This window comes from Oncorhynchus kisutch, linkage group LG15 (genome assembly GCF_002021735.2).
Source record: "Oncorhynchus kisutch isolate 150728-3 linkage group LG15, Okis_V2, whole genome shotgun sequence".
Taxonomy (NCBI): Eukaryota; Metazoa; Chordata; class Actinopteri; order Salmoniformes; family Salmonidae; genus Oncorhynchus; species Oncorhynchus kisutch.
In genome coordinates, this window is record NC_034188.2 from 80,982,058 (window position 1) to 81,007,768 (window position 25,711).

At 48.1% G+C, this 25,711-nt stretch overlaps 1 protein-coding gene and 1 pseudogene across 2 annotated transcripts in view; one reads left to right on the plus strand and one right to left on the minus strand.

Annotated features, from left to right (window-relative positions):
• Nucleotides 1-4,666, minus strand: part of LOC116353717 (caseinolytic peptidase B protein homolog) — a 79,352-nt pseudogene extending 74,686 nt beyond the window's left edge.
• Nucleotides 4,667-8,327: 3,661 nt separating this feature from the next.
• Nucleotides 8,328-25,711, plus strand: part of LOC109909500 (START domain-containing protein 10-like) — a 34,338-nt gene continuing 16,954 nt past the window's right edge. The window contains exons 1-4 of one of the 2 annotated variants that reach the window (XM_031791170.1): nucleotides 8,328-9,182; nucleotides 19,135-19,282; nucleotides 19,454-19,557; nucleotides 23,654-23,771. In XM_031791170.1, coding sequence (XP_031647030.1) covers nucleotides 9,027-9,182; nucleotides 19,135-19,282; nucleotides 19,454-19,557; nucleotides 23,654-23,771 — 526 coding nt within the window. In that variant the 5' untranslated portion in view covers nucleotides 8,328-9,026. The remainder of the gene's footprint in view (nucleotides 9,183-19,134; nucleotides 19,283-19,453; nucleotides 19,558-23,653; nucleotides 23,772-25,711) is intronic. The other variant, XM_031791169.1, reaches the window with a different exon arrangement.

The following is a 25,711-nucleotide window of genomic DNA, read 5'->3' on the forward strand; positions in this document are numbered from 1 at the left end:
TGCAGCCTTTGATGTTTTTGAAAAACTCACTTGCTATAGCTTTACATCACCTGCCATCACATGGAAGGTTATTTATCCAATAGAACCCAGAGAGTATTCTTCAAATGGAAGCTTCTCTAACATCAGATATGTACAGAGCGGTGTCCCTCAGGGCAGTTCCCTTAGGCCATTACTCTTCTCTAATTTTACAAATAATTTGCCACTGGTCTTACAAGAAGCTAAAATGACTATGTATGTTGATGATTGCACACTCTACACATCAGAACCTACAGCCAGTGAGCTCACTGAGACTCTTAGCAGGGAGTTAGTCAGTGTCTGAATGGGTATTTAACAATAAAACTGGTCTTAAATACAATCAAAAACATTGCATTTGGTTCAAAGCATTCTTTCAGAACCTCAACTGGAGTTGTGCATAAAGAGGGTGACCATTGAACTCCCAGGAGAAACATTGGATTGTCAGTTATCACGGTCAAGTCATATTGGCAAAGTTGTTGTGAAGATGGGGAGAGTTATGTCTGTTAAAATAAAAAGATGATATTTTGTGTCAAAAACACTGGACAACTGTATTAGCTGTTGAGGCTGTGATCTTGTCCCATCTTGATGACTGTCCAGACAGTCAGGTGCAGCAGAGAAAGACCTGCAGCTGGCTCAAAACAAAGCAGCATGTCTTGCCCTTAACTGCACACACAACTAATATCAACATTTTATTTTTTATTATTTATCCTTTATTTAACTAGGCAAGTCAGTTAAGAACAAATTCTTATTTACAATGACGGCCTACACCGGGCCAAACCCAGACGACGCTGGTCCAATTGTGCGCCGCCGTATGGGTCTCCCAATCACGGCCGGTTGTGATACAGCCTGGATTCGAACCAGGGTGTTTGTAGTGACGCCTCTAGCACTGAGATGCCATGCCTTGGACCGCTGCGCCACTCGGGAGCCCACATGCATGATAGTCTTTCATGGTTGAGGGTTGAAGAGAAATGTACTTCCTTCTCTTCTAGTCTTTCTAAAGAAACATTTGTGTAGAAAAAGGAGGAAGGGAAGCGCTACTAAGGTACACAATAGTACATTCTACTAAGGTACACAATAGTACATTCTACTAAGGTACACAATAGTACATTCTACTAAGGTACACAATAGTACATTCTACTAAGGTACACAATAGTACATTCTACTAAGGTACACAATAGTACATTTTGGTAGACAGATGTGTGTTGAAAATGCCAAACCTCTTGTAGAATATATTTGCATATACTTCCACACACACACACACACACACATACATACATACCCTACCTGACATGCCACCATGGATTTCTTCACAGTACCCAAACACAGAGCAGATTTAATACATCACTCAGTTATGTATAGAGCCATATGATCGTGGAATGCTTTGTAAACAGATGTTACTCAGAGGCAAAAAGCTTTAAAAAAACAACATGTAAAAACACATCACAGCGCCTCTTCTAAAGATCTAATTTAACTGGATATATGAATATGTAAATATGAATAGTGTGAACACATGAATCCATGTGTTATTTGATCTCTTCACTATTATTAGAAAATGTAGAAAATAGTAAAAAAAATATATATATATACAAATTTAAACCCTTGAATGAGTAGGTATGTCAGGTCGCAGATGTAAATGAGAACTTGTTCTCAACTAGCCTACCTGGTTAAATTAAGGTGAAATAAATCATGTAAAAAATGTCCAAACCTTTGACTGGTACTGTATATTATTATTTGATGTCCTTGTCTATAACTTTTCTGTACTTTGTCATGTACTGGTATATTTTACGTGGACCCCAGGAAGACTAGCTGCTACATGGGCAGTAGTTAATGGGGAACCAACTAAACTAGACAGACATGGACCTCTATCTCCCTCTAGTGGAGACAACTGGGAATACAATGATATGCAGGTGGTAAACATGGACACTTCCAGAAATACTGTCTGCGATGAGACTCCATATGATTAGGACATCACAGACTTGTGGAGTAATTCATTTTTTTCTCCTTCATTTCCTACAGCAGTATAGTAGTGTAGAGAAGTAAGTAAACAATTAAAATGTGTGATTGAATCTATTCCTGGAGACTAGCAGTAATTACCCTAATCATAAATCCCCATCTTGCAACGATCATAACTTGTAATGTTTGGGGCCTGCTCAACATGCGTGTTATTCTACTGGGTACTTAGCGTAGCCAATCAGAGAGAACGCAACAGCAACCAATCAGAGGCTCTGGATGTCTCTGTCACATACAAGTCTTTTGTCTAAATGTAAAAGCTTTTCCCCCTGTACAGACAGTCCGTATACCCCTGTACAGACAGTCCGTATACCCCTGTACAGACAGTCCGTATACCCCTGTACAGACAGTCCGTATACCCCTGTACAGACAGTCCGTATACCCCTGTACAGACAGTCCGTATACCCCTGTACAGACAGTCCGTATACCCCTGTACAGACAGTCCGTATACCCCTGTACAGACAGTCCGTATACCCCTGTACAGACAGTCCGTATACCCCTGTACAGACAGTCAGTATTCCCCTGTACAGACAGTCAGTATACCCCTGTACAGACAGTCAGTATACCCCTGTACAGACAGTCAGTATACCCCTGTACAGACAGTCAGTATACCTCTGTACAGACAGTCAGTATACCCCTGTACAGACAATCAGTATACCCCTGTACAGACAATCAGTATACCCCTGTACAGACAGTCCGTATACCCCTGTACAGACAGTCCGTATACCCCTGTACAGACAGTCAGTATTCCCCTGTACAGACAGTCAGTATTCCCCTGTACAGACAGTCCGTATACCCCTGTACAGACAGTCCGTATACCCCTGTACAGACAGTCCGTATACCCCTGTACAGACAGTCCGTATACCCCTGTACAGACAGTCCGTATACCCCTGTACAGACAGTCCGTATACCCCTGTACAGGCAGTCCGTATACCCCTGTACAGACAGTCCGTATACCCCTGTACAGACAGTCCGTATACCCCTGTACAGACAGTCCGTATACCCCTGTACAGACAGTCCGTATTCCCCTGTACAGACAGTCAGTATTCCCCTGTACAGACAGTCAGTATACCCCTGTACAGACAGTCCGTATACCCCTGTACAGACAGTCCGTATACCCCTGTACAGACAGTCCGTATACCCCTGTACAGACAGTCCGTATACCCCTGTACAGACAGTCAGTATGCCCCTGTACAGACAGTCAGTATACCCCTGTACAGACAGTCAGTATGCCCCTGTACAGACAGTCCGTATGCCCCTGTACAGACAGTCCGTATGCCCCTGTACAGACAGTCCGTATGCCCCTGTACAGACAGTCCGTATGCCCCTGTACAGACAGTCAGTATTCCCCTGTACAGACAGTCAGTATTCCCCTGTACAGACAGTCAGTATTCCCCTGTACAGACAGTCAGTATTCCCCTGTACAGACAGTCAGTATTCCCCTGTACAGACAGTCAGTATTCCCCTGTACAGACAGTCAGTATTCCCCTGTACAGACAGTCAGTATGTGTATTGTGTGGAACTCAGGAGAGTCTGTGTGTTTATAATGTACCTTGCCACATCTTGTGAGCTGTTGGTCCTTGCAGCCTCCAGAAGTGCATCACCTGGAAAGAAGACTCATGTCCTTTAAGTATCTTTAGCAGAGTGTGTACACACACACACACACACACACACACACACACACACACACACACACACACACACACACACACACACACACACACACACACACACACACACACACACACACACACACACCTTTCGTATCAGAGTCCTTCTTGAGGCAGAAGGCCATGGCTGCAGCGGACAGTACCCCAGCAGAGGCCAGTGCGTAAGGGCGGCTGCTCCCGCTCTGTCCCCCGGTCCTTCCCCCGCTCTGTTCCCAGTACAGGTTGTTGTTGTTGCGTCCCTTGGAAGCCAGAGAGGCCCAGGAGCTCCTGCGACCCTGGAGATTAGAGAGCCACCTGGGGGCCAGATGGTGATACTGTATGGCCAGGCTCACACTCTGGCCTTTCGCCTCCTCGCTCAGAATTCCTCTACGGGAGACACGGGAGGTAGAAACGATGGGGTTCCGGTTGGCGTCCGCTTTATCGAGGATGATGTGGTTCCTCGCGGCGTCCTTTGTGCTTGTCTGGAGCACACGGCACGGGGAAAGGCTGCGCGACCTTCGCATGAAGATCCGCGGTGGAACCGAAGACAACATTGCGGAAAAACACGCGAACCGTGCAACGTTAAGCCTGATGATAGTACTTACTTGCAACGACAACACCTTTAATTGAAGTCTACTGCCGTTATTCCGCCTACAGACCGTTATTTATCTGGTGATGGTTGACAGCAGCGACAGAACAAAAACAACCGCAGCATGGGATGTCACTGGAACATGAACTGCATCATGGGAATAATAGTTTTTTTTTTCTCCTACAGAAAATAACTGGCTCCACTTCCTAGTATCACAGAGGCTACTCCACCACCTCTTAGGAAGGTTAACTCTGGATGTATTCATGGACTTAAAATGTTCCACACACAAGTTAATCTAAATCAATCCCCACATGAAAAAAAATGTAGGTTTGTTCTGCTTTATAACAAACCTAATAACTTTCTCCTTCGCTATGATTCGCCACCAGATGGCGTTCAGATTCTGTGGCACTGCGGAGGCTGGATAACGCAACAAACACGTGTTGTGTCGCAGCAGTCAGCAGAGTCACTAGACCAAATACAAGCACGAATAGCCTATAGGGGCTGGCGCTAGCCGAAATTGGGTGAACTGCTGGGGAAATCTTCAGGAGATGCGGTATTTAATTTTCCTTAGGGAGACGAGAATATTGAATAGAATTTAGACCTTCCTTCTCACTGGTTTATACACTCCAGTCCAGTTGGTGGCGGTGATGCACCTTAAAGTTGGTTGTCAACCACTATATAAAATCCCCAGAAGAAGAAGAAGAACGCTGACCACCAGTTAGTTAGACACAATGTGGGAGCTTAGGAAATGTACCTTGTACATTCAATAGGAAAACAACATATTTGTTGGAGATATCTATAACCCAGGGTCAACCATTTGATCACATACAACATTCAAATGTACCTTTACAGATAAACCTTTAATGTTGGCTACATATCACAAGACTCATCACAGTTGATCACCTTGTAAAATATATTTTCTTTGCCTTGTGTATTTTTCAGAGTAGCTCCTGTTTTCCCCAGTCCATTCACTATGACAGCACAGACACATGCTATGCTGCTATTTGACCATATGACCTCACCTGAGAGTCTGAAAAAACAGTCTTGCTGTGAAATCCAAAATTCCTAAGAAGTTGCTGTTTGCAGTAATCCCAAACAGTGTTAATGTATTGGCGGCCCTATAGCCTAATCCTTAGAGGAGAAATCACATGCAGAGAGCATTGTTCATTTGCTGGTCTCTTGAGAAACTTTTGACAAAGGCTATGGGGCTGTTCTGGGCAATGTTTGAAATATTAAGAAAAATTAAGAATAATTTAAACATATATAGTTTGCTCTGTTTATTTTATTTAACCTTTATTAACACTCTAACCACTAGGCTACCCTGCCGCTCTGTGTGCTTGCCTCAGTGTAAATACCTGAGAGAGTCACTACCAGGTGTGGATGAGAGAACATGGCAATTCCAAGAGAGGGAAATAGTTTTCCTTTTCAGAGTTTAAAAAGTTTAGACATTTTTCTCCACCTGGGGAGAGAAAGCACCTGTGGTGTTCATCCAAACACACACGTACACATCTCATTCCGCCAAACACAAAACCATAGCTCAAAGCCAAGAGGAAATGTGTCACTATTGCTTTACTGCCTTTCCACTTCTTAAAGGAACTCTGTTCTGTTCCCAGACTAATAAATATAAAGTCATTAAACTGTAGCCTACCCAGGCCTGATATAAGACACCAGACTAAGGGACTAATTCAGACATTAAATATCAGAGACAGGTGGCGTATTATCCCATTGGAGATGTCTTTCTTTGTAAGTAATTGACATGAAGGCTTAAAGGCACTTGCCCATTCTGACAAGTCAGGACTATTTTTGGGTTGCCCGAAGAGTTCCATCATTTCTGTTATTATTTGCAGTCGGGCAAGTTGAGCCTGCTCTGAGAATATTGTATTCCTGTGCTGATCTTTCTGATTCCCCCTTACCTGTGTAACGGCTAGCTAGTTAGTGGTGGTGCGCGCTAAATAGTGTTTCAATCGGTGACGTCACTTGCTCTGAGACCTTGAAGTAGTGGTTCCCCTTGCTCTGCAAGGGCCGTGGCTTTTGTGGAGCTATGGGTAACGATGCTTCGTGGGTGACTGTTGTTGATGTGTGCAGAGGGTCCCTGGTTCACGCCCGGGTATGGACAGTTATACTGTTACACCTGTACATTCTAATAAACAAGGCTTCCAAAAGGGTTCTTCAGCTGTCCCCATAGAATAACCCTTTTTGGTTCCAGGTAGAACTATTTTGGGTTCCATGTAGAACCCTCTGTCGAAAGGATAGCACCTTCTTTTCTAAGATTGTAGGTGAAAGGCAGACACCATATGGCGCTTCTGCATGTAAATAGCTCATTTACATTTGCGCCTGCAAAAAGGGTTATCCTATGGGGACATCCGAAGAACCCTTTAGGAATCCTCGTTTCTAAGAATGTACACCATAAGGGGGAATCAGAAAGATCAGAACATAAATTATTTTAATTTTGGTTGTTACAAAATTCTCAGAGCAGGCTCAAATTTGCCAGCAGCATACCACCCTGCATACCACTGCTGGCTTGCTTCTGAAGCTAAGCAGGGTTGGTCCTGGTCAGTTCCTTTGATGGGAGACCAGATGCTGCTGGGAGTGGTGTTGGAGGGCCAGTAGGAGGCTCTCTGGTCTAAAAAAATGTCCCAATTCCCAATGGTAGTGATTGGGGACACTGCCTGTTGATGGAAGTTAAGCTAGCCTGTTGATGGAAGTTAAGCTAGCTTGCTAACCTGAACCTTGTACTATTCAGACTGGGCTAGTAGAAAATGTATCAAACGTGCCTGGCCGGCCAGTTCCCAAAATCCTTAGAGGGAAATCCACTCAAATCTTTTGGGTATTGTTTTCATTAGTCCACTCCTTGATACAGTCCTGAAATGTTTTGCATGTCAGCAGTCAATTTATCCAGATATTTCGCATCATCTTGATGATGTGGCCAGTGACATTTTGCTTCTTAAAAGTCTAATATCTTGAATTGTAGACTGCTGACGTGCGAAACATCAGCGGACTAATGAAATAAACGTTTCAGCCTCGTCTGAAAAGCACTAGCTGCTAGCTTAACTTCCACCCCTTTATTAATACCAACACATATCTTCTCTTCTCATCTTAGTCAAACACGGATGGATATGTGTGTGTGTGTAACTTGCATGAAACCAAAGTTATGGTTTTGTTCTTGGGCAGGTGTGTGTGTGTGTGTGTGTACAGCTGTGTTGGGTCAGTGTAGTGCCACTGTTGACAGAAGTGCTTTGCAGCCATATCTGAGTGTAGGCTACTGGTCTGTACATCGCCATAGGTGAGTGTAGGCTACTGGTCTGAGTGTAGGCTACTGGTCTTGTTTCACGTTTCTAAAGTAGCCTAAAGGCATTCTCCCAATAGCCATACCCCACAATAATGGTTATTTTGTTGAAATTGCAAGAAAAATTGTGAGAAAATAAACAACAACAGCAGAAAAGGGTGGAGGTAGGGAGGAGAGCTTATTGGACCAGGCACGCTGCTGATATCTGGTCCCTGATACAGGGACATGTGTGCGTCCGTCTGAGTGTGTGTAACAGTATAACTTTAGACCGTCCCCTCGCCCATACCCGGGCACGAACCAGGGGCCCTCTGCACACATCAACAACAGTCACCTTCGAAGCATCATTACCCATCGCTCCACAAAAACCCTGAACCTTGCAGAGCAAGGGGAACCACTACTTCAAGGTCTCAGAGCAAGTGACGTCACCGATTGAAACACTATTTAGCGCGCACCACCGCTGACTAGCTAGCCCTTTCACATCCGTTACACTCACCCCCCTTTTGACCTACTCCTTTTCCGCAGCAACCAGTGATCCGGGTCAATAGCATCAATGTAACAGTATAACTTTAGACCGTCCCCTCGCCCATACCCGGGCACGAACCAGGGGCCCTCTGCACACATCAACAACAGTCACCTTCGAAGCATCATTACCCATCGCTCCACAAAAACCCTGAACCTTGCAGAGCAAGGGGAACCACTACTTCAAGGTCTCAGAGTAAGTGACGTTACCGATTGAAACGTTATTTAGCGCGCACCACCGCTAACTAGCTAGCCGTTTCACATCCGTTACATGTGCACGTAGCCGAGTGGGCGGTTGTCAATCTGGTATTGCTTCTCTGTGTGTCTCCAACGCTTTCCTCTATTCGTCACACTGCACCATCCACCCCGACGACGTCGAGTGACCATAGGGGGGCACACAGCGACGCAGGGGAACTGAAATGTAAACGCGCAACAATTGATCATAACCATCCGACTTGTCAGCCTCTCATCTAGTGGAGTCGCGGTGAGACAGCGGACACATATGTCTCACTTATATAGCTGCTGTGGACCATATTGAGCTGAAATTGATTCACGCCAGAGGGTCAATAATGTTATAAGATAAACACCGGAAAGCTTCCACTCACGTGTTTGTATAGTTTCTATGAAAACTGTAGATGTTTGTATTTTTATACCCGTGTTTTTGTGCGTTCTTCGTGTTTGTTCAGCAACTCTCCTTTCTAAGCACACATCATCACAATACGCGGATTGCGTGCTCAGTGTGTGTGATAAAGAAATTACATTATAGGAATAATCCACTCAGAGGATAAGAGGTGTAACGTTACGTCGTTTAGCTCAGTCACTCCTCACCGGCGCCCGTTCGTCCCAGTCTGCTTCGGGTCTCTCCGCCATCGGGAGTTTCCCTACCTCGGTTTGGTCCGATCGTTGTTCTTCCCAGTGAACTGCAGAAGAGCGAGCTCGCGCTACCCGGTAAAAGATTATGTCGGTGTTGATCCCGGATGACCGGGCATTCAGCAGCTTCAAGGAGGAGTGCGGTTGTGAGGAGGGCTGGAGTCTGACCTACAATAAGACGGACATGACAGTGTGGACTCAGACTATAGGAGGAGACGAGGAGAAGTCACTCCACAAGATTAAGGTGAGAACAGGGTAGGCCGGTACTCAGGTGAATGGAAAATGTGAGGAATAGAGGACATCATATGGGTTACCTCGGTCACACAGTCCCATAGCACAAGTCATAATGTCCTAAACGGAAACCCTTTCATAATATTACTCAAAGGAGGGAAAGGAAGTGTTATTTACAGGAAAAAAGGAAATCTAGATTGTTAAAGTATTGGGCCAGGGCCAGGTGTTAAAGTATTGGGCCAGGGCCAGGTGTTAAAGTATTGGGCCAGGGCCAGGTGTTAAAGTATTGGGCCAGGGCCAGGTGTTAAAGTATTGGGCCAGGGGAAGGTGTTAAAGTATTGGGCCAGGGCCAGGTGTTAAAGTATTGGGCCAGGGCAAGGTGTTAAAGTATTGGGCCAGGGTCAGGTGTTAAAGTATTGGGCCAGGGCCAGGTGTTAAAGTATTGGGCCAGGGCCAGGTGTTAAAGTATTGGGCCAGGGCCAGGTGTTAAAGTATTGGGCCAGGGCCAGGTGGGTGCTGCATGTATCCGGGTCTGTGGCAGGACAGCGGACAAACAGGTGTTCTCAAAAGGAGTTGTTTGAGGAAGGGAGGTGGAGGGGAGGTAGAAGGGAGGTGGAGGGGAGGTGGGGGGGGAGGTGGAGGGGAAATTGAAGGTGAAAGAGGAAATGTGTGTACTGTACACATGATTAATCAGCTCTGACGTCACACTAGTGTAAACTCAGGTGTGTGTGTGTGTGTGTGTGTGTGTGTGTATGGGTGTGTGCGTGTGTATGGGTGTGTGCGTGTGTATGGGTGTGTGTGTGTGTATGTGTGTGTGTGTGTGAGAAGCTGCAGGTGGATGTCTTGTTCCGTTTCCCACAGAGATTCCTGTTCTGCAACCTGTGAGTGCAGGTACATTAACTGATACATTATTTTTGACAGACATGACCGTCAGTTTTGGCACCTGGTGGGGTAGTGGTCATAGAGAAGGAAACAGAGTGCGTAATGTCACAGAGTGGGTAATGTCACAGCGTGGGTAATGTCCCAGCGTGGGTAATGTCACAGAGTGGGTAATATCACAGAGTGGGTAATGTCACAGTGTGGGTAATGTCACATAGTGGGTAATGTCACATCGCAGGTAATGTCACAGAGTGGGTAATGTCACAGCGTGGGTAATGTCACAGTGTGGGTAATGTCACAGCGTGGGTAATATCACAGAGTGGGTAATGTCACAGCGTGGGTAATGTCACAGTGTGGGTAATGTCACATAGTGGGTAATGTCACATCGCAGGTAATGTCACAGAGTGGGTAATGTCACAGCGTGGGTAATGTCACAGTGTGGGTAATATCACAGAGTGGGTAATGTCACAGTGTGGGTAATGTCACATAGTGGGTAATGTCACATCGCAGGTAATGTCACAGAGTGGGTAATGTCACAGCGTGGGTAATGTCACAGCGTGGGTAATATCACAGAGTGGGCAATGTCACCGCGTGGGTAATATCACAGAGTGGGTAATGTCACAGCATGGGTAATGTCACAGTGTGGGTAATGTCACATAGTGGGTAATGTCACATCGCAGGTAATGTCACAGCGTGGGTAATGTCACAGCGTGGGTAATGTCACATCGTGGGTAATGTCACATCGTGGGTAATATCACAGAGTGGGTAATGTCACAGCGTGGGTAATGTCACAGAGTGGGTAATGTCACAGCGTGGGTAATGTAACAGTGTGGGTAATGTCACAGTGTGGGTAATGTCACAGTGCGGGTAATGTCACAGAGTGGGTAATGTCACATCATGGGTAATGTCTCAGCGTGGGTAATGTCACAGTGTGGGTAATGTCACAGCATGGGTAATGTCACCGTGTGGGTAATGTCACAGCGTGGGTAATGTCACAGCGCGGGTAATGTCATAGCGTGCGTAATGTCACAGCGTGCGTAATGTCACAGCGTGGGTAATATCACAGAGTGGGTAATGTCACAGCGTGGGTAATGTCACAGCGCGGGTAATGTCACAGCACGGGTAATGTCTCAGCGTGGGTAATGTCACAGCGTGGGTAATGTCTCAGCGTGGGTAATGTCTCAGCATGGGTAATGTCACAGCGTGGGTAATGTCACAGCGTGGGTAATATCACAGAGTGGGTAATGTCACAGCGTGGATAATGTCACAGAGTGGATAATGTCACAGAGTAGGTAATGTGTGCTTAAGGAGAGGCCGTGTCTCTCTGCACTCATAGCCATAGGGGATAAAGGTGTGAGACTGTGTGTTTGTGTTTTTGCTCAGTTAAGAGAGAAGAGGATACACTGATGGGAGGAGCCCTCAAACCCATTACATCCTTGTGTGTGTCTCTCTAAACCCTGATGTGTGTGTGTGTGTGTGTGTGTGTGTGTGTGTGCGCGCAGGAGGCAGTGATGCTATGGTCCTGTTCTTCTATCTATAAACTTGGATAAAAGCACGGATGCTCCCAGCTGATACATGTGTGTGAGTGTGGTATCCAGTCTGTTGTAGTGTTCTCCTCTCCCTGAGGGGGCTGTTTTAGTGTTCTCCTCTCCCTGAGGGGGCTGTTGTAGTGTTCTCCTCTCCCTGAGGGGGCTGTTGTAGTGTTCTCCCTGAGGGGGATGTTGTAGTGTTCTCCCTGAGGGGGCTGTTGTAGTGTTTTCCTCTCCCTGAGGGGGCTGTTGTAGTGTTCTCACTGAGGGGGCTGTTGTAGTGTTCTCACTGAGGAGGCTGTTGTAGTGTTCTCCTCTCACTGAGGGGGCTGTTGTAGTGTTCTCCCTGAGGGGGCTGTTGTAGTGTTCTCCTCTCCCTGAGGGGGCTGTTGTAGTGTTCTCCCTGAGGGGGCCGTTGTAGTGTTCTCACTGAGGGGGCAGTTGTAGTGTTCTCCTCTCACTGAGGGAGCTGTTGTAGTGTTCTCACTGAGGGGGCAGTTGTAGTGTTCTCCTCTCACTGAGGGAGCTGTTGTAGTGTTCTCCTCTCACTGAGCGGGCTGTTGTAGTGTTCTCACTGAGGGGGCAGTTGTAGTGTTCTCCTCTCACTGAGGGGGCTGTTGTAGTGTTCTCCCTGAGGGGGCTGTTGTAGTGTTCTCCTCTCCCTGAGGGGGCTGTTGTAGTGTTCTCCCTGAGGGGGCCGTTGTAGTGTTCTCCCTGAGGGGGCTGTTGTAGTGTTCTCCCTGAGGGGGCTGTTGTAGTGTTCTCACTGAGGGGGCTGTTGTAGTGTTCTCCTCTCCCTGAGCGGGCTGTTGTAGTGTTCTCCCTGAGGGGGCTGTTGTAGTGTTCTCCTCTCCCTGAGGGGGCTGTTGTAGTGTTCTCCCTGAGGGGGCTGTTGTAGTGTTCTCCTCTCCCTGAGGGGGCTGTTGTAGTGTTCTCCCTGAGGGGGCTGTTGTAGTGTTCTCCCTGAGGGGGCCGTTGTAGTGTTCTCCCTGAGGGGGCTGTTGTAGTGTTCTCCCTGAGGGGGCTGTTGTAGTGTTCTCACTGAGGGGGCTGTTGTAGTGTTCTCACTGAGGGGGCTGTTGTAGTGTTCTCACTGAGGGGGCTGTTGTAGTGCTCTCACTGAGGGGGCTGTTGTAGTGTTCTCCCTGAGGGGGCTGTTGTAGTGCTCTCACTGAGGGGGCTGTTGTAGTGTTGTCCCTGAGTGGGCTGTTGTAGTGTTCTCATCTCCCTGAGGGGGCTGTTGTAGTGTTCTCCTCTCACTGAGGGGGCTGTTGTAGTGTTCTCCCTGAGGGGGCTGTTGTAGTGTTCTCCTCTCCCTGAGGTGGCTGTTGTAGTGTTCTCACTGAGGGGGCTGTTGTATTGTTCTCACTGAGGGGGCTGTTGTAGTGTTCTCCTCTCACTGAGGGGGCTGTTGTAGTGTTCTCCTCTCACTGAGGGGGCTGTTGTACTGTTCTCACTGAGGGGGCTGTTGTACTGTTCTCACTGAGGGGGCTGTTGTAGTGTTCTCCTCTCCCTGAGGGGGCTGTTGTAGTGTTCTCCTCTCACTGAGGGGGCTGTTGTAGTGTTCTCCTCTCACTGAGGGGGCTGTTGTAGTTTTCTCACTGAGGGGGCTGTTGTAGTGTTCTCACTGAGGGGGCTGTTGTAGTGTTCTCCTCTCACTGAGGGGGCTGTTGTAGTTTTCTCACTGAGGGGGCTGTTGTAGTGTTCTCCCTGAGGGGGCTGTTGTAGTGTTCTCCTCTCACTGAGCGGGCTGTTGTAGTGTTCTCCCTGAGGGGGCTGTTGTAGTGTTCTCCTCTCCCTGAGGGGGCTGTTGTAGTGTTCTCCCTGCGGGGGGTCCTGAGGGGGCTGTTGTAGTGTTCTCCCTGAGGGGGCTGTTAGTGTTCTCACTGAGGGGGCTGTTGTAGTGTTCTCCCTGAGGGGGCTGTTGTAGTGTTCTCACTGAGGGGGCTGTTGTAGTGTTCTCCCTGAGGGGGCTGTTGTAGTGTTCTCCCTGAGGGGGCTGTTGTAGTGTTCTCCTCTCCCTGAGGGGGCTGTTGTAGTGTTCTCCCTGAGGGGGCTGTTGTAGTGTTCTCCCTGAGGGGGCTGTTGTAGTGTTCTCCCTGAGGGGGCTGTTGTAGTGTTCTCCTCTCACTGAGGGGGCTGTTGTAGTGTTCTCCCTGAGGGGGCTGTTGTAGTGTTCTCCTCTCCCTGAGGGGGCTGTTGTAGTGTTCTCCCTGAGGGGGCTGTTGTAGTGTTCTCCCTGAGGGGGCTGTTGTAGTGTTCTCCCTGAGGGGGCTGTTGTACTATTCTCCTCTCACTGAGGGGGCTGTTGTATTGTTCTCCAATCACTGAGGGGGCTGTTGTAGTGTTCTCCCTGAGGGGGCTGTTGTAGTGTTTTCCTCTCCCTGAGGGGGCTGTTGTAGTGTTCTCACTGAGGGGGCTGTTGTAGTGTTCTCACTGAGGGGGCTGTTGTAGTGTTCTCCTCTCACTGAGGGGGCTGTTGTAGTGTTCTCCCTGAGGGGGCTGTTGTAGTGTTCTCACTGAGGGGGCTGTTGTAGTGTTCTCCCTGAGGGGGCTGTTGTAGTGTTCTCCCTGAGGGGGCTGTTGTAGTGTTCTCCTCTCACTGAGGGGGCTGTTGTACTATTCTCCTCTCACTGAGGGGGCTGTTGTAGTGTTCTCCTCTCACTGAGGGGGCTGTTGTAGTGTTCTCCCTGAGGGGGCTGTTGTAGTGTTCTCCCTGAGGGGGCCGTTGTAGTGTTCTCCCTGAGGGGGCTGTTGTAGTGTTCTCATCTTCCTGAGGGGGCTGTTGTAGTGTTCTCCCTGAGGGGGCTGTTGTAGTGTTCTCACTGAGGGGGCTGTTGTATTGTTCTCCAATCACTGAGGGGGCTGTTGTAGTGTTCTCATCTCCCTGAGGGGGCTGTTGTAGTGTTCTCCTCTCCCTGAGGGGCTGTTGTAGTGTTCTCCCTGAGGGGGCTGTTGTAGTATTCTCCTCTCCCTGAGGCGGCTGTTGTAGTGTTCTCCCTGAGGGGGCTGTTGTAGTGTTCTCCCTGAGGGGGCTGTTGTAGTGTTCTCCTCTCACTGAGGGGGCTGTTGTACTATTCTCCTCTCACTGAGGGGGCTGTTGTATTGTTCTCCAATCACTGAGGGGGCTGTTGTAGTGTTCTCATCTTCCTGAGGGGGCTGTTGTAGTGTTCTCCCTGAGGGGGCTGTTGTAGTGTTCTCCCTGAGGGGGCTGTTGTAGTGTTCTCATCTTCCTGAGGGGGCTGTTGTAGTGTTCTCCCTGAGGGGGCTGTTGTAGTGTTCTCACTGAGGGGGCTGTTGTAGTGTTCTCCCTGAGGGGGCTGTTGTAGTGTTTTCCTCTCCCTGAGGGGGCTGTTGTAGTGTTCTCACTGAGGGGGCTGTTGTAGTGTTCTCCTCTCACTGAGGGGGCTGTTGTAGTGTTCTCCCTGAGGGGGCTGTTGTAGTGTTCTCACTGAGGGGGCTGTTGTAGTGTTCTCACTGAGGGGGCTGTTGTAGTGTTCTCCCTGAGGGGGCTGTTGTAGTGTTCTCCCTGAGGGGGCTGTTGTAGTGTTCTCCTCTCACTGAGGGGGCTGTTGTACTATTCTCCTCTCACTGAGGGGGCTGTTGTAGTGTTCTCACTGAGGGGGCTGTTGTAGTGTTCTCACTGAGGGGGCTGTTGTAGTGTTCTCATCTTCCTGAGGGGGCTGTTGTAGTGTTCTCCCTGAGGGGGCTGTTGTAGTGTTCTCACTGAGGGGGCTGTTGTAGTGTTCACCCTGAGGGGGCTGTTGTAGTGTTCTCCCTGAGGGGGCTGTTGTAGTGTTCTCACTGAGGGGGCTGTTGTAGTGTTCTCACTGAGGGGGCTGTTGTAATGTTCTCACTGAGGGGGCTGTGGTAGTGTTATCCTCTCACTGAGGGGGCTGTTGTAGTGTTCTCACTGAGGGGGCTGTTGTAGTGTTCTCACTGAGGGGGCTGTTGTAGTGTTCTCACTGAGGTGGCTGTTGTAGTGTTCTCACTGAGGGGGCTGTTGTAGTGTTCTCCTCTCCCGAGGGGGCTGTTGTAGTGTTCTCCTCTCACTGCGGGGGCTGTTGTAGTGTTCTCCTCTCACTGAGGGGGCTGTTGTAGTGTTCTCCTCTCACTGAGGGGGCTGTTGTAGTGTTCTCACTGAGGGGGCTGTTGTAGTGTTCTCCTCTCCCGAGGGGGCTGTTGTAGTGTTCTCCTCTCCCTGAGGGGGCTGTTGTAGTGCTCTCCCTGAGGGGGCTGTTGTAGTGCTCTCCCTGAGGGGGCTGTTGTAGTGTTCTCACTGAGGGGGCTGTTGTAGTGTTCTCCTCTCCCGAGGGGGCTGTTGTAGTGTTCTCCTCTCCCTGAGGGGGCTGTTGTAGTGCTCTCCCTGAGGGGGCTGTTGTAGTGTTCTCCTCTCCCTGAGGGGGCTGTTGTAGTGTTCTCCCTGAGGGGGCTGTTGTAGTGTTCTCCTCTCACTGAGGGGGCTGTTGTACTGTTCTCCAATCACTGAGGGGGCTGTTGTAGTGTTCTCACTGAGGGGGCTGTTGTAGTGTTCTCACTGAGGGGGCTGTTGTAGTGTTCTCACTGAGGGGGCTGTTGTAGTGTTCTCACTGAGGGGGCTGTTGTAGTGTTCTCACTGAGGGGGGCTGTTGTAGTGTTCTCACTGAGGGGGCTGTTGTAGTGTTCTCACTGAGGGGGCTGTTGTAGTGTTCTCACTGAGGGGGCTGTTGTAGTGTTCTCACTGAGGGGGCTGTTGTAGTGTTCTCCTCTCCCTGAGGGGGCTGTTGTAGTGTTCTCATCTCCCTGAGGGGGCTGTTGTAGTGTTCTCCTCTCCCTGAGGGGCTGTTGTAGTGTTCTCCCTGAGGGGGCGGTTGTAGTGTTCTCCCTGAGGGGGCTGTTGTAGTGTTCTCCCTGAGGGGGCTGTTGTAGTGTTCTCCCTGAGGGGGCTGTTGTAGTGTTCTCCCTGAGGGTCTATAGCAGTAAAGAACAGTGACATGTAAAGTGCAGAGACATTGAAACCCGGGGAAAGATCCATAGTGTTGTTATTATCAGCATCATTATCATCAATCATCTAATAGCCAGTAACCATTGGTCAGCCATATCATCAGCATTATACTGACACACACACACACACACACACACACACACACACACACACACACACACACACACACACACTCACACTAAGGCAGCAGAGCTATCCTTCTGTATGTAAATGTGAACGGTGTGTGTGTCATATGTGGGTGTCTGCCAGACTGCTGGGTACTGTTTGGTCTTTCCCCAGCCCACACACACCCTGAGGACTGAGGGAACCCCTACTCACTGATGGTATACAGATACACACTCCTCCCCTCTCATCCTTCTCTTCCACGTTCCTCTACCAGTGTCCAGCAGAACAGATGAGCTGGGGGGGTGGGGGGGGGGGGGGGGGGGTAGACTGGGACAAGGAGGAATGTTGGATTAAACACAGCAGCTGACTGTAGTGAAGTCTGATGCAGGGGGGAGGGTGTGTGTGTGTATCAGGTTAGAGGTCGTGTATCATGTGACTGTGAGCATGCAGTGTCTGGCCCACAGGACTCTGTCAATTGACGGTTCACAGACACCAATCTCCATGTCTCTCTCTCTCTCTCAATTCAGTTTAAGGGGATTTATTGTCATGGGGAACATATGTTTACATATCGCCAAAGCAACTAGATGATAAACCAAAGTGAAATAAACAATCAGAAATGAGCAGTAAACATCACAAAAGTTTCAAAGGAATAGAGACATTTCAAATGTCTGTCTTTATACAGTGGTATAATGATGTACAAATAGTTAAAGTACAAAAGGGAAAATAAATAAATATCGATTGTATTTACAATGGTGTTTGTTCTTCACTGGTTGCCCTTTTCTTGTGGCAACAGGTCACACATCTTGCTGCTGTGATTGCACACTGGTATTTCACCCAAATTGGATTTGTTTTCGAATTCTTTGTGGATCTGTGTAATCTGAGGGAAATATGTGTCTCTAATATGGTCATACATTTGGCAGGAGGTTAGGAAGTGCAGCTCAGTTTCAACCTAATTTTGTGGGCAGTGTGCACATAGCCTGTCTTCTCTTGAGAGCCATGTCTGCCTACGGTGGCCTTTCTCAATAGCAAGGCTATGCTCACTGAGTCTGTACATAGTCAAAGCTTTCCTTAAGTTTGGGTCAGTCACAGTGGTCAGGTATTCTGCCACTGTGTACTCTCTGTTTGGGGCCAAATAGCATTCTAGTTTGCTCTGTTTTTTGTTCATTCTTTCTAATGTGTCAAGTAATCATCTTTTTGTTTTCTCATGATTTGCTTGGGTCTAATTGTGTTGCAGTTGCTGTCCTGGTGCTCTGTGGGGTCTGTTTGTGTTTGTGAACAGAGCCCCAGGTCCAGCTTGCTTAGGGGACTCTTCTCTTCTCTATTCATCTCTCTGTCGTTGATGGCTTTGGTATGGAAAGTTTGGGAATCGATTCCTTTTAGGTGGTTGTAGAATGCCCTTCTTGCCTTGTCTCTCAGATCATTCACAGCTTTGTGGAAGTTACCTGTGGCGCTGATGTTTAGGCCAAGGTATGTATATTTTTTTGTGTGCTCTAGGGCAACGGTGTCTAGATGGAATTTGTATTTGTGGTCCTGGCAACTGGACCTTTTTTGTAACACCATTATCTTTGTCTTACTGAGATTTACAGTCAGGACCCAGGTCTGTCAGGGCCCAGGTCTGGCAGAATCTGTGCAGAAAATCTAGGTGCTGCTGTAGGCCCTCCTTGGTTGGTGACAGAAGCACCAGATCATCAGCAAACAGCAGACATTTGTCTCTCCTGTCCTCATCAGTAGAGGAGGTGCTTCTCCACCTGCATTGCTTGCTGTTTGGGGTTTTAGGCTGGGTTTCTGTACAGCACTTTGAGATATCAGCTGATGTACGAAGGGCTATATAAATAAATTTGATTTGATTTGATTTGTATACTGAATGACTTTAACAGAATTACAGTGATGTCTTCTCTCTCCCTCCCTCTCTTTTTTCCTCTCCTGTTTCAATCTGCCCCGCGGACACAATCACTCCATTATTCTCTCAGCTCCATTGTGACTTTTAAGTCCTTAGTCCCACACACACACACACACACACACGCACACACACACACACACACACACACACACACACACACACACACATACACACACAGCTCATTCCTCCAAACACAGACCCACAAGGCTGTTGATAGGTAGTGTGCTGCTTTTGGTCTGGGTTATCCCCGTGTAGCTGGGGTTAAAACTGGTGCCCTCTATGGCTTTCTCCACTCTTCTGTCGGTGTTGTTGTGGTCTTCCCCTGGCTGAGGTAACCATGGAGATGGCGCTACTCTAGGGCAGTTTTGCAGGCCACTGGTGTGTGTGCTCTCGCTTTTTAAGAGCCTGACGTTGTGCCCACGGTTTTACTATTAAACTGCCCCTCCCCCACCCCACCCCACAAACACACACACACACACACAAGTGTGTGTTTGGTCAAATAACGGTAGGTGTGTGTGTATGACTGTGTGTGTTGACTATTTATTAAATGTGTGTGTCTCTCCTGCAGTGTCGGATGGCGTGTAAGGATGTGCCAGCTGAGACCATGTATGATGTTCTCCATGACATCGAGTACCGGAGGAAATGGGACGCGAACGTCATCGAAACCTTCGACATCGGAAAACTCACTGTTAACGCAGATGTGGGCTACTACTCCTGTACGACACACACATACACACATACACACACACGCAAGCACGCACGCACACACACACACACACATATACACACACGCACGCACGCACGCACACACACACACACATATACACACACACACACACATATTCAGTGTGTGTATGTTAATGAGGCTCCTCCTCGTCTGTGTCTAGGGAAGTGTCCCAAGCCGCTGAGGAACCGTGACGTCATCACGCTGCGCTCTTGGCTGCCCACTGGCAGTGATTACATCATCATGAACTACTCTGTCAAACATGCTGTAAGTATATACATGTACAGGGAGAGAGTATCCTAGTCCAGAACCCTGAACTATACCTTCTCCCTCAGGGCTCTCCAACCCTGTTCCTGTACTATACCTTCTCCCTCAGGGCTCTCCAACCCTGTTCCTGTACTATACCTTCTCCCTCAGGGCTCTCCAACCCTGTTCCTGTACTATACCTTCTCCCTCAGGGCTCTCCAACCCTGTTCCTGTACTATACCTTCTCCCTCAGGGCTCTCCAACCCTGTTCCTGTACTATACCTTCTCCCTCAGGGCTCTCCAACCCTGTTCCTGTACTATACCTTCTCCCTCAGGGCTCTCCAACCCTGTTCCTGTACTATACCTTCTCCCTCAGGGCTCTCCAACCCTGTTCCTGTACTATACCTTCTCCCTCAGGGCTCTCCAACCCTGTTCCTGTACTATACCTTCTCCCTCAGGGCTCTCCAACCCTGTTCCTGTACTATACCTTCTCCCTCAGGGCTCTCCAACCCTGTTCCTGTACTATACCTTCTCCCTCAGGGCTCTCCAACCCTGTTCCTGTACTATACCTTCTCCCTCATGGCTCTCCAACCCTGTTCCTGTACTATACCTTCTCCCTCAGGGCTCTCCAACCCTGTTCCTGTACTATACCTTCTCCCTCAGGGCTCTCCAACCCTGTTCCTGTACTATACCTTCTCCCTCAGGGCTCTTCAACCCTGTTCCTGTACTATACCTTCTCCCTCAGGGCTCTCCAACCCTGTTCCTGTACTATACCTTCTCCCTCAGGGCTCTCCAACCCTGTTCCTGTACTATACCTTCTCCCTCAGGGCTCTTCAACCCTGTTCCTGTACTATACCTTCTCCCTCAGGGCTCTCCAACCCTGTTCCTGAACTATACCTTCTCCCTCAGGGCTCTCCAACCCTGTTCCTGTACTATACCTTCTCCCTCAGGGCTCTCCAACCCTGTTCCTGTACTATACCTTCTCCCTCAGGGCTCTCCAACCCTGTTCCTGTACTATACCTTCTCCCTCAGGGCTCTCCAACCCTGTTCCTGTACTATACCTTCTCCCTCAGGGCTCTTCAACCCTGTTCCTGTACTATACCTTCTCCCTCAGGGCTCTCCAACCCTGTTCCTGTACTATACCTTCTCCCTCAGGGCTCTTCAACCCTGTTCCTGTACTATACCTTCTCCCTCAGGGCTCTCCAACCCTGTTCCTGTACTATACCTTCTCCCTCAGGGCTCTCCAACCCTGTTCCTGTACTATACCTTCTCCCTCAGGGCTCTCCAACCCTGTTCCTGTACTATACCTTCTCCCTCAGGGCTCTTCAAACCCTGTTCCTGTACTATACCTTCTCCCTCAGGGCTCTCCAACCCTGTTCCTGTACTATACCTTCTCCCTCAGGGCTCTCCAACCCTGTTCCTGTACTATACCTTCTCCCTCAGGGCTCTCCAACCCTGTTCCTGTACTATACCTTCTCCCTCAGGGCTCTCCAACCCTGTTCCTGTACTATACCTTCTCCCTCAGAGCTCTTCAACCCTGTTCCTGTACTATACCTTCTCCCTCAGGGCTCTCCAACCCTGTTCCTGTACTATACCTTCTCCCTCAGGGCTCTTCAACTCTGTTCCTGTACTATACCTTCTCCCTCAGGGCTCTCCAACCCTGTTCCTGAACTATACCTTCTCCCTCAGGGCTCTCCAACCCTGTTCCTGAACTATACCTTCTCCCTCAGGGCTCTTCAACCCTGTTCCTGTACTATACCTTCTCCCTCAGGGCTCTCCAACCCTGTTCCTGTACTATACCTTCTCCCTCAGGGCTCTCCAACCCTGTTCCTGTACTATACCTTCTCCCTCAGGGCTCTCCAACCCTGTTCCTGTACCATACCTTCTCCCTCAGGGCTCTCCAACCCTGTTCCTGTACTATACCTTCTCCCTCAGGGCTCTCCAACCCTGTTCCTGTACTATACCTTCTCCCTCAGGGCTCTCCAACCCTGTTCCTGTACTATACCTTCTCCCTCAGGGCTCTCCAACCCTGTTCCTGAACTATACCTTCTCCCTCAGGGCTCTCCAACCCTGTTCCTGTACTATACCTTCTCCCTCAGGGCTCTTCAACCCTGTTCCTGTACTATACCTTCTCCCTCAGGGCTCTCCAACCCTGTTCCTGTACTATACCTTCTCCCTCAGGGCTCTCCAACCCTGTTCCTGTACCATACCTTCTCCCTCAGGGCTCTCCAACCCTGTTCCTGTACTATACCTTCTCCCTCAGGGCTCTCCAACCCTGTTCCTGTACTATACCTTCTCCCTCAGGGCTCTCCAACCCTGTTCCTGTACTATACCTTCTCCCTCAGGGCTCTCCAACCCTGTTCCTGAACTATACCTTCTCCCTCAGGGCTCTCCAACCCTGTTCCTGTACTATAACTCTAACTATAACTGGTTGTGTGATGCTCTACAGGGAGAAACAGAAGAGAACAGACCTGAAGCCTAGTCTCCCTTGACGTCATTGGGAAACAAATGCTACAGTGGAACTGTCCTCTCTATTTAAATGAACATGTCTTGGAGTATCTTCACTGGTTGTGTTTGGCTACGTAGGTGCATTTTGATAAAGGTGTGTTGTGTGTGTGTCACGTGTTTAAATGTGTGTTTAAGTGGACTATTTGCTCACTTTAGTAAGATTGTATTTGGTTAAATAATCCTCTGGCATTTGAATAAAGCTTTATTGGTCCGTGCCACTGCTAATGCTGGACAAAGCCTGTGTGCGCATGTGTGTGTGTGTGTGCGCTGGATAGGGCAGTGGTAGCTCCAGGTTAGATCACTCAGACAGTACAGTGGCTCAATGCCAAACTGAAAATGTATCTCCTTCCGATCTGTCCTTCAGAATCTGTCCTTCAGGACCTTTGAGAAGTTGAAAGCAAGATGGTAGAACCTTGACTTGAGCTTATTGGAAGAGCCTTCTAGAACCCTTATAATACCACTCTCCTTTCTCCTGTTCAATCAGACCTGACAAGACTAGTCACCTAGGGCAGAAAGGAAGGGGATAACGGTTTGGTTTGGAATTAGGCCCACATGCTGTGGTTCTTTTTCTGCCCAGTGGAGGAAGACAGCGAGATCGAGGCATCCTGTCTAGAAGGAAGCACTCAACATGTTTCTCTTTCTTTTTCTCTCTCTCTCTCTTGTGTGCTGTGTGTGTGTGAGTGATCAATGTTAAGTGGAAAACTCACGTGACTGCTGCTGCTGTAAGCTTACACACGCAAACACTCAACAAACCTGCAAGACACGAGAAAAAACAACATACATCCACACAAACATAGCTACTTTTCTCACATTGAGTTTAGTGAGGGTTATTGGGTTTAGTGGGAGGTGAGAGTTATTGGGTTTAGTGGGAGGTGAGGGTTATTGGGTTTAGTGGGAGGTGAGGGTTATTGGGTTTAGTGAGAGGTGAGGGTTATTGGGTTAAGTGGGAGGTGAGAGTTATTGGGTTTAGTTGGAGGTGAGGGTTATTGGGTTTAGTTGGAGGTGAGGGTTATTGGGTTTAGTGGGAGGTGAGGGTTATTGGGTTTAGTGGGAGGTGAGGGTTATTGGGTTTAGTTGGAGGTGAGGGTTATTGGGTTAAGTGGGAGGTGAGGGTTATTGGGTTTAGTGGGAGGTGAGGGTTATTGGGTTTAGTGGGAGGTGAGGGTTATTGGGTTTAGTGAGTACATAAAACGTGCCCAAAACACAGAACATTAACAGAAGTCTGGCGTGTAAACAATACCCACATAACATCAAAACAATTTCACACAAAGACCTGGAGGGGAACAGAGGACTAAATACATTCAGTGTGATTAGGGAATGAAAACCAGGTGTGTATGGAAACAAGACAAAACAAATGGAAATATGAGAAATGAAGCGGCAATGGCTAGAAAGCCGGTGACATCGATCGCCGAACGAACAGGGAGAGGAGCCGACTTCGGCGGAAGTCATGACAGCATGTTATGGCTGCATTGTGCAGTCGTGCAAAAACAAACCCAAATATCTGGAGTCAATTGTATTTAGAGCAATTGAACCTAGTGTCAGTGGTTGAGACCATTTCCTCAGATAGGGGTGTTCTGCGCTAACTAGGGCTGTTCCACTGTTCCTGTAGAAATACCCCCCAAAGAAGGACATGGTACGAGCTGTGTCCATCCAGACTGGCTACCTGATCCAGAGCCACGGACCGAACCACTGCACTCTTACCTACCTGGCACACGTGGACCCAAAAGGTAATACACACAAGACTCAGTGGAGGTTTCTGAGAGGAGGACGGCTCATAGTAATGGCTGGAATGGAGTCAATGGAATGGTATGAATCACATGGAAACCACATGTTTGATACCATTCCACTTACTCCATTCCAGACATTATTATCAGTCGTCCTCTCAGGAGCCACCAGGTGGTTAATGTGCTTGGAGAGTTAATGAATGAATACTCAGGACCTTCTTTCAACAGAAATCGCCATAGTAACTATGGATCTGTAGGACAGGGACAGTCCCGCATCTCTCTCTCTCGTTCTCCATCTCTCTCGTTCCCCATCTCTCGTTCTCCATCTCTCTCTCGTTCCCCATCTCTCGTTCTCCATCTCTCTCTCTCTCGTTCCCCATCTCTCGTTCTCCATCTCTCTCTCTCGTTCTCCATCTCTCTCTCTCGTTCTCCATCTCTCTCTCTCGTTCTCCATCTCTCTCTCGTTCTCCATCTCTCTCTCTCGTTCTCCATCTCTCTCTCTCTCGTTCTCCATCTCGCTCTCTCTTTTGTACTCCATCTCTCTCTCTCTTGTTCTCCATCTCTCTCTCGTTCTCCATCTCGCTTTCTCTTTGTACTCCATCTCTCTCTCTTGTTCTCCATCTCTCTCTCTCTCTCTCTCTCTTGTTCTCCATCTCTCTCTCTCTCTCTCTCTTGTTCTCCATCTCTCTCTCTCTCTCTCTCTCTTGTTCTCCATCTCTCTCTCTCTCTCTCTCTTGTTTCTCCATCTCTCTCTCCTCTCTCTCTCTTGTTCTCCATCTCTCTCTCTCTCTCTCTCTTGTTCTCCATCTCTCTCTCTCTCTCTCTCTTGTTCTCCATCTCTCTCTCTCTCTCTCTCTTGTTCTCCATCTCTCTCTCTCTCTCTCTTGTTCTCCATTCTCTCTCTCTCTCTCTCTCTTGTTCTCCATCTCCTCTCTCTCTCTCTCTCTTGTTCTCCATCTCTCTCTCTCTCTCTCTCTGTTCTCCATCTCTCTCTCTCTCTCTCTCTCCATCTGTTCTCTCCATCTCTTCTCATCTCTCTCTCTCTCTTGTTCTCCATCTCTCTCTCTCTCTCTCTCTCTTGTTCTCCATCTCTCTCTCTCTCTCTCTCTGTTCTCCATCTCTCTCTCTCTCTCTCTTCTCCATTCTCTCCTCTCTATCTCTCTCTTGTTCTCCATCTCTCTCTCTACTCTCTCTGGTTGCTCCATCTCTCTCTCTCTCTCTCTGTTCTCCATCTCTCTCTCTCTCTCTCTTGTTCTCCATCTCTTTCAATTCAATTTACTTTATTGACTGGCAAGTTCATTATTACTCACATTGTCAAAGTATACATTAGAAAACATGTACTATATATATATATATATTTATATATAAATAAATGGTGGGACCAACAGCAATATTAATAGTAGTAGTGGACATGGGATTACCATTAACAACAACTACAACAGCAATATTAATAGTAGTAGTGGACATGGGATTACCATTAACAACACTACAACAGCAATAATAATAGTAGTAGTGGACATGGGATTACCATTAACAACAATACAACAACAATATTAATGAGAACAAGAAATTTATTAAAGCAATGGTAGTGGACAACATGACTGAGAAGAAACAATGACGTGGTATGAAGACAAAACAAAACAAGATGGGAAATAATATTGACATTACATTGCACTTTTCACTGGCTGTCTCTCAGGTTGTGGCAGGAGGACACATTTGGTTGCCAAAACTGCGCATTTTGGCTTTTCACCCAGTAAATATTAGATTTTTTCTTCATCTATTATAGTTTCAAATTCTTTGTATTGAATTATAATTTTGGGAAATAAATATTCTCTTAGGTCTGAGTATTTGTCACAGTGTAACAGGAAATGCAGCTCTGTCTCTACCTCTCCCCTGGAGCAGAGTGAGCATAGCCTGTCCTCTCTGGGCAGCCAGGTTTGTCT